A 14851-nucleotide genomic window follows, 5' to 3' on the forward strand; every position below is an offset into this window, starting at 1 on the left:
GGCTAGTGCGGCTAAGGAACAGAATCTTTCATTTTATTTTACTTTAATTAAAAACTTTAAAAGCTACATGTTAGAGGCAACCAAACGTGATACTGCAGATCTAGAATATCATGTGAAATGCCACAACATTTAGTGTGTCATTAAAGGTGGTGACTGCTGATTTGTCCCATTTTAGACTCATTACAGAGCATGTTCAATCATGAGCCAACAGTGCCCTGCTGACAGCACTAGACCAAGGAAGGTTTATAGTCAGAAACATTTAAGTGTCTCTTTTCCCCCCAAATTAGGGAAACTATTTCTATTGCTGTCTTGTGCCCTATAGAGAATGTGTTAATGGACGTATAAAAGAGGAAAGAACGGACACAACTACGTGACCGGTTGTAACAAACATGGCTCAGCAACCTTGTCCTAGACACTGTGGAAAAAGAAAACTCGGGCAAACCAGCTCAGATGTCATTCAAAATAAAACACCATAAAGGCAATGTGGATGTTAACGGTCAATTAGATTTTTAAAATATGCTTACCAAAACCCACCTCCAACTCAGTAACCTCTGACTATTAACTTTCATCAGAAGAATGCTACATACTTAAGAATAGCAAAGTCCTTCTCTCTCTCTCTCAAAAATAAGCATTAAAAAAAAATTTTTTTTAAAGGGGGGAGGGGGAGTGCCTGGGTGGCTCAGCTGGTTAAGCAAAGTCCTCTTAAGAATACAGAAAGGGGGGGCGCCTGGGTGGCTCAGTCGGTTGAGCGGCCGACTTCGGCTCAGGTCATGATCTCTCAGTCCGTGAGTTCGAGCCCCGCGTCGGGCTCTGTGCTGACAGCTCGGAGCCTGGAGCCTGTTTCGGGTTCTGTGTCTCCCTCTCTCTGACCCTCCCCCATTCATGTTCTGTCTCTCTCTCTCTCAAAAATAAATAAACGTTAAAAAAAAAAAAAAAAAAAAGAATACAGAAAGGGGACATCTCACTGAAGCACAGAAGAGCACCTCTTCAGAATGTGGTCTATACACCTACTACAGAGGTAAGAATTGACAAAAATACCACATGAACTGAGAAAGGTGAGAAAAGTCTATTCTATAGAAACAATAGAACCCAGTAATTACCAATTTTAAAAAACAAACTACTCAGTCTCTCACAATTAGATCAGATTAAATGTGTGTGAATTATTTTATACTGCACACTAAAAACAGAAAGCAAATTTGAATTAGTTAAAACGCTGTATTTAAGCAAATTTTCCTTCCTTTCTCAGAAATAAATCTGAAACAACTTCCACTATTACATTTGTTTACCAAGCAATGACTCATTTTACAAAATGTAGATTAGAAACTAGGTATTTTAAAAGGTAAACTTCTTATAATAATCAATTTCACTTGAAACTTGGAAACCTTAAAAAAGAATAAAAACAAAAATTTGAAGCCAATCTGTACAATACTCTACTAAGACATTCATTATGACACAATCTTCCTGGTAAGTTTCTTCCTTTAAAAGCCACCTGTGGTTTTCCTTGCCATATTAAGGTGAGAAAGCTCACATTAGAGTCACTTAACTCCAAGGCAACAAGTTCAGTCATGTCAATGGTAGCATATACCAGAGTCAAAAAGGATGAGGTAAGATAAGGAGTTTAAATGTATCCCCTTAAAACGTGTCTTTTTCTTACCTCCTCCTTAATATTAAATCGTGATGGTTCTTGTCTGCTTCGGTTTGACCGCCTAACCCCATAAACATCAGGATATTCTTCCCACATCTGTAAAATTAATAGACCATGAGTGAATCCTTTTTGATTTACTATTTTCATTACTGGAACACGTATTTCAATTTAAGAAAATTCAAGTAACTAAATGTCTAAAGGGTGTTTTGTGTCAGTTTTGTTTATGAGACAATAAAGTACCATCTTTATTATTCCGAAACACACTGAAGCTTAACAACGCCTCTTCTTTACTGAATGGCTCTTCAACTACATGGCACACTACATACTCGTCATTAAAACATAAACTTACAATTGAATAATATGGCAAGGCTCCTGCTAAAGACAAAATCTTTACTGATGAATTTGAAGTCCCTAATGCTTTCCAGTATCAGCTATGTCCACACACTGACCCATCTGGGAAATCAGAAACCAAGCAGGGCTCCAACCATCTATTTGTACATTTCCTCTACTGCCTCGGAATGTGTAACGTGCCAGATGTACGCAAATTAGGCACTTCCAACACTTAGCTAGAAGCTCTCAGATGAGAACCACTGTCTCATCTGTACACTGAACCCTGTGTCTCTGTACACTGTATTCTCCAGCAGTAATTACCCTTAACCTTTAGGACTTGACTTTTAGTTACAATCCTCGCTGGTAATAGAAATACATAAATGAAGTTGAAAGGAGAGATTCGTTGAAGAGAAATTTTTTTTCTCAATATATCAACACCATCTTATTTAAAAGATGCAAATCAACAGATGTATAGAAAAAATGTAAAAGACCCTTCCAACCTCTAACGATAACAGTCTAATCCCCCAATCTCACTCTCCTTCCCAAAGATAATTCACACCAAGCATACCATGTGTTTTTCTAATGAAATCAGTCACACAGCGGCAAAATGAATTTGGATGGATTGTGGAACACTGAGATGAAGATGTTTAATAGGAGTTAAACATGTAGAAAAGATGCCGGACAGCCAAGATTAGAAATGTGGGCTTGTTGTCAAAACACAGGTGACAGCAAATGTCATGAAAATATTTAGAAAGTGAAGCCACAGGAGAAGCCACTGGCTGAGACTCGTGAAGTGTGTAGAAAGTGGACCCCAAAAAAGACAAAACTGATGAAAGACAATTCAAAAAGACAGAATGTCACTAAGGCAAGGGAGGATATTATCAACAGTGCCTTAAAAAACAAAGTGCCAAGTAGGCTGAATAAAACCAAAGCCTCCAAAGAAAACAAGCAAGATGTTCCAGGAAAAGGCACTTTAGAACAAGAATCCAACATAATCATGAAACCCAGTGTTCCCAGTTTATAAAGGTGACAAATCCATAATGGCCTTAGAATAATCTCAGAGTCAGGAGGACAAAGGTCCAACCAGGAGGAGTTAGGAATAACCAACTGGCAGGATCTGGGTGACAGGCAGCAGGACACTAAACAAATCTGGCAGAGAAAGGAAGGAGACAAAAAAGTTTACTCTAGCCCTGCTGACCCTGACCCTGACCCCAACCCCAACTCTTACCCCTTTTTGGACTTCTGCTAAAGGTACAAAATTACTCAACACAGGTATTTAAGGAGCTTTTATTAACTGGGGTAGCTAAATCATTTAAGTGTCACTGTACCAGTTAGCTTTATCATTTTAAAATATTAGGCATTCAGGCTCAACTGCTGAGACTATATTACAGGATATACTGTAATGCACACATACTAAAATCATCCTGAGCTCATCTTTGTCCTTTTGAAGGCTATGATATCTAATTCAAGTCTTCAATAAAAAAAAATTAAAAAAAAAAACTGCAACGTATACAGAAAACAAAGAACCTTCCTCAGAAGTTCTCATTTTAGAATAGCATCATTAAAGTCACAATCTGATCAGGATGCCTGGGTGGCCTGGTCAGCTAAGCGTCCGACTCTTGATTTCACCTTAGGTCATGAGCTCATGGTTTGGAGGTGAGTCCTGCATCAGGGTCGGCACTGAGAGTGCAGAGCCTGCTTGGGATTCTCTCTCTCTCTCCCTCTCCTGCTTATTCCCTCTCTCAAAACTAAGTAAGTAAACTGAAAAAAAAAAAAGTCACGATCCAATCATTCTACCTAGTTAGTACATCCATCTACCTGTTAACCTTATTAAGTTTTTGGAATTTATTGCCTTAACTTTGAAAGTGTATTTTAGGAGCACCTGGGTGACTCAGGAAGTGTCCAACTCTTGATTTTGACTCAGCTCATGATCTCAAGATCCTGAAATGCAACCCAGCATCAGGCTCTGAGCAGAACACGGAACCTGCTCAAGACCTCCCCCCCCCCCTCTACCCACTACCCAACTCGCACGTGCACACACACTCTCCCTCAAAAAGTTTTAAACTAAAATGTATTTTAATATTTCTGTCTGAAACTTTACTTATATTTTGAAATTCAGTCTTAGTAATAATTTCTCCTTTCTTAATTCCCTTTTATCTACTTATATAAGGTTAAAAAAAATTATATACACACACACACACACACACACACACACACACACACACACACTCATACACACGGTCTTATAGTTAACAGCTGAGAATCCCGGTCAACTAGATTTCAGTGAAGTTTTAAACACTATGTAAGTCACAGTTTCCATGGTTTCCTTTTACCTTTTCAAGTAAAGAATTCCTCACTGCACAGAAGAAAGTTATATTCAGATGTTTTCTATCCATTATACTTTCTTCAAAAGTGTGTTGTGGTGTTCTGAAAAAAATACCCAGTCTAGATGTAGAGGAAACCAGGCTCAGACATTATCCTCTGAAGATTGCCAAGCAAAGCCTTCTGCTACAAGCCTGGAGAGTAAGTTTCTGAGTTTAGTGATACTCAGAGCAAAATCTCTCAGTGGTAATCTACATGCAGGGTGTTTTTGCATTTCCACTTGTCAAAGGTTCACTGACACACTGAGCAGGTAGACAAGGTGCAATACTTGAGTGTCTAAGTCACTGGTGATGACTGAATTAGCAAGGACAGCTTTCATTTTCTTATCCCTAACGGCTTCAGATGCTTCATCTGTTGAAGCATCTATCAAAGCTATTCTGTAGAACCTGCAGGTAATTTAAAGTTATTCGTACTACTACCAAAATCTGAGTGCTCAGACGAAGATTTCTGTCTTAAGAGTAATAAAAACTGATTTAGCATAAAACTTTCATTAGGACATCTTTTAAGTTTCTAAAAGAATATTCTTTTGCATTTTCAGTGATTTACACCTAACTGTCTCAAAATGGAATTTTAAAAGATAAGCTGTGCTCTTGTGACTAATTAGGCCAAGTCATTAATTTTTCCCCAAAAGGAACGCATCCCAGTTTGTGCATCAATGAGAAGACACTATGCACTTCAATTTTTGCCTTTTTGCATTCTTTGCTACAAGACTCCTCCATTAAGCAAACAAAATCTATATTGCCTAGATGCAAGTAACTTTTTTTCCTGTGAGAAGTATCTTCCTTCCATCCTTCAGAGAAGAAAAATTGCCCTTATTCTTGAACTGTTATTATCCATAACTAAGCTCCACAACTACATTCCATAATCTGTCAGTAATTCACTCTGTAGTGTTCGGTACTATTACCTTTTTTAAATGTTAAAAACCAAAACTATAAAAATTTGTCTTTTTGCCCTGTAATTTGATGGTTCGTGTAATTATTTCCCTTATGGCCCTGTGTCTACTATATTCAAAGAGTAGAACAGAAAGCAATCTTTATATCCACAGACAGTATATTACAAAAGGTGGTGGTAGTTTTCATTATCCGAATACACTAGTGAGTTTTCCATGTGAAATAAAGTTCTGCTTGCTGATCCTAGCCAGCAGCACATTTTCACTGTATAGCAAAGTAGATACCTTCTTCACATCAGCTATCCGTTCCTTCTTAGAGGCTGGCTTCTCTTTGGCTTCTGGAAGGACTGGCTGGGATTTGGAACCCGCCGACTCACTTTCAGATTCCGACTGGCTCTCTGAAGATTCAGAACTGCTATTTGACTCACTGCCATGTCCACTTCCTGGATCGCTGCCCTGCTCACTCTCCGACTGGCTGCCTGAGTCTGAACCCGAAGCCTCTTCAGATGCTGAGTGACTTAATTAAAAAAAAAAAAAAGTACAAGATATAAGAACTGCCACATAAATCTGTTTTTTAAAAATTCCACATAAATCTTTTTTAAAAAGGGGTAAAATGACAGCTGAGAGTAATTCTAGTAATACACAATCAAAATCTTCAAATTCACTTTTACATTCTTATATTGCCAATAATGTCATTATCGTTCCAAACATTCCTAGCAGCGACCATTTCCTGAGTGCTTAGATGATGCCATATACCACTTAATTTATATAAATTAGCTCTTTTACTAAACTCAAAAAGGGCATGTTATTTTCTCCTTCACTCAGATGAGGAAAAACTGAAAAATGAAACCTTAATGACAGGTAAGGAAAAACTAAAACTCAGAAATAATTAAGCAAGTATCCCAAGATGACACAAGCAGAATTTGAAACCAGGTCAATCTGTCAGGATCCACTAAGTCTTATTTGTTCAGTATCAGTCTTTCCGTCCTCAAGACAAATATTCCCCACACTCAAAGAAAAAATCAACACAAAACAAAACAAAACCAAAGCGAAGTTCCCCAAAGAGTAAGAATGCAATCTGGATGCAATTATCTAATCACTGGTTATCAACAATAGGTGCAAATTTGGGGAGTTGCATTGAAAACACACCCACTAACCCCAACCAGAGGTCCTGCCTGGGAATCTCCAGCAGTGAGTTCCAGAGCTGATAGCAGAAAAAAAATAAACAAAAAGAGCACTCTGAGTCTGATGTGAAAGGGTAAACAAATAAAGACTGCTATGGGCTACCACACATACCACCCCTTCCTCATTCCAAACACCCCTGAGGAGGGAGGGACCTAAGTAGGCAGATGACAGCAGAAGCTACAAAACACAAACACCAGAGGCTGTGAAAGACTGAGTATCAATCCTGGAAGCCGAGGAGGCTACATACCCTGCCCATTTTCGAACAGTAAAAAAGCAATTCAGGGGCACACTGGTAGCAGTGAAGCCACTTTAAAGGGAAAGCCCTACAATGAGAAGGAATGAAATCTGGCCATTTGCAGCAACGTGGATGGAACTGGAGAGTATTACGCTAAGTGAAATAAGTCAGGTAGAGAAAGTCAGATATCATATGTTTCACTCATGTGGATCTTGAGAAACTTAACAGAAGACCATGGGGGAAGGGAAGGGGGAAAAAATAGTTACAGAGAGGGAGGGAGGCAAACCATAAGAGACTCTTAAATGCAGAGAAAAAACTGAGGGTTGATGGGGGGTGGGGAAGAGGGAAAAATGAGTAATGGGCATTGAGGAGGGCACCTGTTGGGATGAGCACTGGGTGTTGTATACAAGCGATGAACCACGGGAATCTACCCCCAAAACCAAGAGCACACTGTAAACACTGCATGTTATCCAATTTGACAATAAATTATATTTTAAAAAATAAAAATAAATAAATAAAGGAAAAGCCCTCAACTGGATGGACTCCAGAAAAAGGTGGCCAGTTCAACTCTTCTGCTTAGAGCTAAAGCATAGGAGGCGAGGCTAGCAGCAACCCAGAAGCTAGAGTAACCGTAACTTAACCCAAAGGGCCTTGAGTTCAGCAACCAGGAGATAAAGGGCACGCGGCATGAAGCCCAAAAGGTTAAAGAAGAGAGGCTTCGTATTTACACCCACTGTATCTTCCCAACTAGAAATTAGGGCCTATCAATTGACAAACGTGTCCACACAATGACCAGGGCAGTACACTGGGAACTGGGATTGACCCTCCAAAATCCCACATGATCCACAGTAAGTGCATTACAGCAAAGGCGCCTTTGAGTTAAGATGATGCAGTCAGTGAGGGGGGGAGGTGTCCTAGCCTGGGGAGGGGAAAAGAAGGGAAAAACCATGTATTAATTACCTAATCATCTAATAGGTGCCTGGCCTTACTCTAAGTACTTTACATGTATTATTTTGCTTATTTCCCAGAACACCCTATTGGGAATTTTTATCCCCACGTGAGGGATGAGAAAACTGAGATGGGCAAGGATCCCAACCCCCAAGTCTGGCTCTAATGTCCATATTCTATTTGACCACAAGGGTTCAAAACATTAAGAGACTCAAAAAGTAAACCCTTTCCATGTTATACAATGTCCAAAACTAGCTAGGCATCCCTGTTAACAGGTGATTCACACTTCCAAGGCCTCATCATACTAACTCCTTGGCCCTTTGAACAGTAAAGGCGGACTGATCCAGCTGACTAAAGCATCTGAAGTCACTTATCCTCCACCTGTGACCAAGCATAAGGCAGTCCACCAGGCAAAGAAAACAAAGAGGAAGGCTGGACAGTATAGTTAAAAAGTGCAGGCTGCAGCATCCACAGCTCGGGTCTCAGTCCTCGAGCCTATCTCAGCCTATGCCACTTTTTAACCTGTGCCATCCTCTGTAAGGTCATGAGACAGCTATGACAAATGGCACCTATGACAGCAGCACTCTATAAATGTCGGGGCCTTATCCAAACATTAGACTTTTCAGAATTTCACAATTTCACATTTCCCTTCTAACACAAAGTTCTTCCCAGCTAGTGCTCATTATTAGTGACTCAGAACCATACAATCCATGGCAGTAGCTGGAAACGTTATTACTTTTGCCTCCACCATCTGCTCACAGTTTTAAAGGTCCAGAGGCAGCTCCAGAATTTCCTTACAAGGAGTTTATAAAGAAATCACTTTTCACTTAGAAGGGGAATTAGGAACATACCTGGAGGTTGCACTTACACAGCCAAAGCCCTGAGTGCTTAGAGAGGCCTGGAGGGTGAGGAGTCAGCTGGCCACCTCCCCTCACCCACCCTGGGCCTGATGCTGGAACCATCACGTCTCAGCATGCCGGATGAAACCTGGCCTCCACCTGTCAAGTTCTCAGGACTCAATGCCTAACCATTCCTCCCCCTCCCCCTCACCCCCACTGCCCCAGCCTTACTGAACCACTGAGTACAGAATGAGCCCTAGGATCGCTCACCTCCAATCTCTGCTTGTGACAAACACCACTCCAATTCTTAAAGCCTCAGGTATTACCTTCTCTAGGAAAACATCCTTTGTGCCCTCGCCATTCCTAAATTCAGCACCTTTTAAGTCTTCCATAATACTCTGCCACAGCAACTGTGCCAGAGCAGTTACTCCCATAGGCCACTCAAGGAGGCAGCCTCATTTCAGTCTGCGCGTCAACCACTGGCTCTCGTTACTTTTATTATTTTTTTTTTAATGTTTATTTACTTCTGAGACAGAGACAGAGCATGAGAGTGGGAGGGGCAGAGAGAGTGGGAGACCCAGAATCGGAAGCAGGCTCCAGGCTCCGAGCTGTCAGCACAGAGCCCGACGCGGGGCTTGAACTCACAAACCGTGAGATCATGACCTGAGCTGAAGTCGGTCACTCAACAGACTGAGCCACCCAGGCACCCCGGCTCTCGTTACTTTTAGCAATGACACGTCCCAGCCTAGGGGATAGACTCCAAAGCCCCAGTTGTTAACATCCGTGCCTCTTTGCCTCCCCATTTGTCCCATCCTATGCAAGTAATTTGGTCACTTGTTGACCTCCCTAACAGATGTGAGAGCTAAACTGTCTTCTTTGACGTTTGCTATGCCTAGTATGCATGCTAGAGAACAGAATGGAAAGGCGGACTTACTGACTTTGCTAGAATATGCAACCGTTTTGAAACACTTGAAATGAATGGTTTTTTTAATTACTGTAATGCATAGTATCTCCAGACAAGGGATTAAGGCTGAAATCTCATTTTGGCAATCACCACCAACTAAAATTGTCACAAGACCTTAGTATGATCCATATAGTGCCATGAAACACAAAACATTCCAACAACAACCAGACAGAAAATATTCAACTCCCAATTTTAAAGACACAGGAAGTCACAAATAGCATTCATCTGCTGAAGATAACTAGAATAGTCCAATGCTAATAGTCCAGTTAGCATTTTGTGCTGAAAAGCAAGAATCACTGCAGATGTGATGGAAATGTCCCAAACCAACACCCACAACGGGGTATGTGTATATGTACGCTACATCACTCCCTTTAAATTGCCCCAGTTACTATGAAAACTCTACTTTTATTTAATCTGTCCCCAATTAGTGGGACATTTAGACTATTTTTAAATTGTTCTCTTAACCAACAAGCCACAGATATCCTTGATATACTTCCATATTTCTATATTTCTGAGTAGAATATTTATATTTCCAAAATGTTCACCGTAACTAATAAAATATACCTATCCTAGTATATGCCTTCTGCAGCTGTACATTTGTGTTTGTGGAGGGAAGCGACCTCTAGAAATGTAACAGTGCACACAATACCTTTTAAGAAAGAAAAAACCACCACCTATGTTGTTAAGAGTGGTTTATTCATGGGGGCGCCTGGGTGGCTCAGCCGGTTAAGTGTCCAACTTCGGCTCAGGTCATGATCTCATGCTCCATGAGTTCGAGCCCCTCGTCGAGCTCTGAGCTGACAGTGCAGAGCCTGGGGCCTGTTTCAGATTCTGTGTCTCCCTCTCTCTCTCTGACCCTCCCCCACTCATGCTCGGTCTCTGTCTCAAAAATAAATAAACGTTGGGGCGCCTGGGTGGCTCAGTCGGTTAAGCGGCCGACTTCGGCTCAGGTCATGATCTCGCGGTCCGTGAATTCGAGCCCCGCGTCGGGCTCTGTGCTGACAGCTCAAAGCCTGGAGCCTGTTTCAGATTCTGTGTCTCCCTCTCTCTGACCCTCCCCCGTTCATGCTCTCTCTGTCTCAAAAACAAATAAACGTTAAAAAAAAAAATTTAAAGAGCGGTTTACTCTGTTGGATGAGTTATTTCAAGTATATTAATGGAAACCATCAACTACTTGTGTAATTTAAAAAAAAAAAAAAATCAAGTAAGCATGAAAAACCAAACCTCCAAAGAAACAAACACCAAATTCACAACTGCACTTACCTCTGGGGGCTGAGGGAGACAGATGTGATCACAGAATAATATTGGTGATGTTACATGACTGAAGCTGAGTGGTGAGTTCATAGTTGCTCATTATATAAGTATCAGTCTTTTTAACACTTAAATGTCTCATAATATATCCAGACAAAAGAATCAAATGCAAGGCAAGAGATACTAGTACCCCAATCCTACACAAAATGAGCTACAGATTTGAAAGAAAGACTAAGTGTTTTTTAAATTATTTTTGAAACCAGAAAGTCATATTTAGCAGACTTAAAATAATATTTAGGGAAAAAAGGTGTTTTTTAAAAAAAAAAGGCTAACATCATATTCAATGTCACTGAAAAGGCAGAAAGCTTTTCCTAAAAGATCAGGCACAAGTCAAGTGTGCCCACTCTCACTGCTCCTCCTCAACACAGTACTTTAAGTCCTACCTAGAACAATCAGGCAACAAAAGGAAATATAAGGTAACTGAAAAAGAAGTGAAATTGCTTCTATTTGCAGATGGCATGATTTTACATGGAGAAAATCCTAAAGTCTCAACCAAAAGGTTGTTGGGTCTAATCAATGAATTCATTAAAGTTGCAGGATACAAAATTAACCTACAAAAATAAGTCCTATTTTTATACACTAAAAATGAATTTTCTGAAAAAAGAAAATCGATCCCACTTACAATAGCATCACCAACAATAAAGTACTTAGGAACACATTTAACTGTGGAGGTTAAAGATCTCTATTCTGAAAACTGCAAGACATTAATGAAAAGAATAAAAGACTACACAAATGGTGGGCACCTGGCTGGCTTAGCCAGTGGAGCATGTGACCCTTGATCTTGAGGTTATATATTCGAGCCCCACATTGGATGTAGAAATTACTTAAAAATAAAATCTTTTAAAAAAAAAGAAAAATATTTGGTATTCATAACTTGGAAGAATACTGTTAAAATGTCAGTATTATCGGGGCGCCTGGGTGGCGCAGTCGGTTAAGCGTCCGACTTCAGCCAGGTCACGATCTCACGGTCCGTGAGTTCGAGCCCCGCGTCAGGCTCTGGGCTGATGGCTCAGAGCCTGGAGCCTGTTTCCGATTCTGTGTCTCCCTCTCTCTCTGTCCCTCCCCCGTTCATGCTCTGTCTCGCTCTGTCTCTCTCTGTCCCAAAAATAAATAAAACGTTGAAAAAAAAAAAAAAATTTAAAAAAAAAATAAAAAAAAAAATGTCAGTATTATCAAAAACCATCTACAGAGTCAATACAATCCCTATCGAGATTCCCATGGCATTTTTTACAGAAAGAGAAAAAGCAATTGTAAAATTTATATGAAACCACAAAAGACCCCAAAGAGCCAAAAATAAATACAAAATTTTTTAAAAATCTTGAGAAAGAAGAATAAAGTTGGAGGCATCACACTTCCTGATTTCAAATTATAAAGCTATAGGCATCAAAACAGGATACTGGCATTAAACAGACAAACAGACCAACGGAACAGAATGTGAGAGCCCAGAAATAAACCCAAGCATACACAATCAACTAATATTTGACAAGAAAGCCAAAAAAAAAAAAAAAGCAAAAAAAAAAAATGAAGGGAGAACAGACCCTCTCTTCAATAAATGGTACTGGGATAACTAGATATTCATATGTAAAAGAATCAAATTGGACCCATATGCTACACGACTCAACAAAAATTAATACAAAACATAAACTAAAACCATAAATTTAAGACCTAAAACCATGAAACTCCCAGAAGAAAACAGAAATAAAGCTGCTTGACAGTAATGTTGGTAATAATTTTTTGGATATGACACCTAAAGCACAAGCAACAAAATCAAAAATATACAAGTGACTGGGTGGCACCTGGGTGATTCACAGTCTATTAAGCATCCAATTCTTGCTTTTGGCTCAGGTCATGATCCCAGGGTCATGAGATGGAGCCCCACAATGCCTGAGATTCTCTCTCTCCCTCTCTCTCTGCCCCTCCCCTTTGTGTATGCGCTCACACGCACTCTCAAACATTTAAAACTAAATAAATTATCTTCTGCACAGCAAAAGAAACCATCAACAAAGTGAAAGACAACCTACCGAATGGGAAAAAAATATTTGCAAATAATATATCTGATAAGGAGTTAACATCCAAAATATACAAAGAACTCCTCTAACTCAATAGCAAAAAAAGAAACTATTTAATAAATTAAAAATGAGTAAAGGACCTCAACAGACATCTCTCCAAAGATATACAAAAACCCAACAGGTACATGAAAAGGTGCTCAACATCACTACTCAGTAGGGAAATGCATGTAAGAGCCACAATGAGATGTCACCTCACATGAGTTCAGAATGGCCATCAACAAAAAGAGGTAACAAGTGTTGACGAGGACACTGAGAAAAGGGAATCCTTGTCCACTGCTGGTGAAATTGTAAATTGGTACAGTCCCTATGGAAAACAGCACAGAGGATACTCAAAAAAATTAAAAACAGAACTACCATATGACCCAGTAATCCCACTTCTGGGAATATATCCAAAGGAAACCAAAACACTAACTCAAAAAGATATACCTGCACCTCCATGTTCATGACAGCATTTACAATAACCAAAACATGGAAACAATCTAAGAAAAAGAAATACCGTGTAGTCTCACACGTGGAATCTAAAGTAACTAAAAAGTAAATAAAATAACTTTTTAAAAACTCATAGGGGGTGCCTGACTGGGTGGCTCAGTCAATTAAACACCTGACTTCGGCTCAGGTCACGATCTCATGGCTCATGGGTACCAGCCCCACTTCAGGCGCTCTGCTGTCAGTGCAGAGCCCGCTTTGGGTCCTCCATCCCCTTCTCTCACTGCACCTCCCCCACTCACGTTCTCTCTCAAAAATAAACAAACGTTAAAAAAAAAAAAATCTCATAGGAAAAAAGAGATTAGACTCATAGTTGCTGGATGCACTGAGAGGAGGGAGAACTGGAGGAAGGTCTTTCCAAAAAGGTGCAAATTTCTAGTTATGAGATAGGTAAGTAATAGGGACATAATATACCAGATGACTATAGCTAACACTGCTGTAGGATTTATCTGAAAGTTGTTGAGAGTAAATCCTACAAGTTCTCACTACAAGAAATTTTTTTTTTTTTTTTTTTTTTTACTATACCGGTATAAGAAGATGGGATGTTAGCCAAACCCACTGTGATAATCATTTTACAGTATATGTGAATTAAAACACCATGCTGTATGCCTTAAACTTACACAGTGACATATACCAACTGTTTCTCAATAAAACTGGAAAAAAAATGATATTACCTTTACAAGAAAAAGAGTCTTAATAAAGGTACAACTCAATTAATTTGCATACTTCTTTCCTAGGAGGATAAGCTCCTAAATGTTGAAAAAGGAGTATTCTTTAAAAAAAGAAAAGAATATTTAAGAAACAAAAATTATAAACACTGACAGTCTAGTTATTCCCTCCAAAGGCAAGATTAAATATTACGCAGACTTGCTATTAATGCCAAACTATAATACAAAATAACTGTCAATACTAAATTGTAGCTTATGATGCTGATGTACCGGGGTCCAACTGAGTTAGTAGGAGAGGAGACCTTTAATCAGGCTTTCACCTAAACAAATAAAGTAATAAAATGAACAGATTTCAAAGGCATTAATAGGGATAAAGCAATTAAAAATGGAATATTCTGGGGGTTCCTGGGTGGCTCAGTCAATTGAGCATCCGACTGTTGACCTCGGCTCAGGTCATGATCCCAGGGTCACAGGGTCCAAACCCACATCAGTCTCCAGGCTGAGCATGAAGCCTGCTTAAGATTCTCTACCTCTCCCCCTCTGCCCCCTTCCCACTCGTGCCCTAAAATAAAAAAAAAAGGAGTACTCGAGAATCTACCACATATACAAAATCCTCATGAAAAGTAAGTGTATCTTAAAGTTACTCCAAACCTAATTTGCAAACAAGTCTTGTAATTTTTCATGGAACAATCACGACACGGGAAAATCAGTGCAAAAATAATGAAAGGGACTTTCGTTAAAACTGTGATTTTAGGGGCGCCGTCCGACTTCAGCTCAGGTCACGATCTCACGGTCCGTAAGTTGGAGACCCGCGTCGGGCCCTGGGCTGATGGCTCAGAGCCTGGAGCCTGCTTCTGATTCTGTGTCTCCCTCTCTCTCTGCCCCTCCCCTGTTCATGCT

General features: G+C 39.9%; 1 protein-coding gene across 8 annotated transcripts in view; it reads right to left on the bottom strand.

Annotated features, from left to right (window-relative positions):
• Window positions 1–14851, bottom strand: part of CHD2 (chromodomain helicase DNA binding protein 2) — a 124173-nt gene that overhangs the window by 95121 nt on the left and 14201 nt on the right. For 7 of the 8 annotated variants that reach the window (XM_049614058.1, XM_049614056.1, XM_049614059.1 and 4 more), the window contains 2 exons: window positions 5532–5763; window positions 1655–1741 (listed from right to left, as the gene is read on the bottom strand). In XM_049614058.1, the coding sequence (XP_049470015.1) occupies window positions 1655–1741; window positions 5532–5763 (319 nt within the window). The remainder of the gene's footprint in view (window positions 1–1654; window positions 1742–5531; window positions 5764–14851) is intronic. The other variant, XM_049614060.1, reaches the window with a different exon arrangement.

This window comes from Panthera uncia (assembly GCF_023721935.1).
Source record: "Panthera uncia isolate 11264 chromosome B3 unlocalized genomic scaffold, Puncia_PCG_1.0 HiC_scaffold_1, whole genome shotgun sequence".
NCBI classification, from domain to species: domain Eukaryota; kingdom Metazoa; phylum Chordata; class Mammalia; order Carnivora; family Felidae; genus Panthera; species Panthera uncia.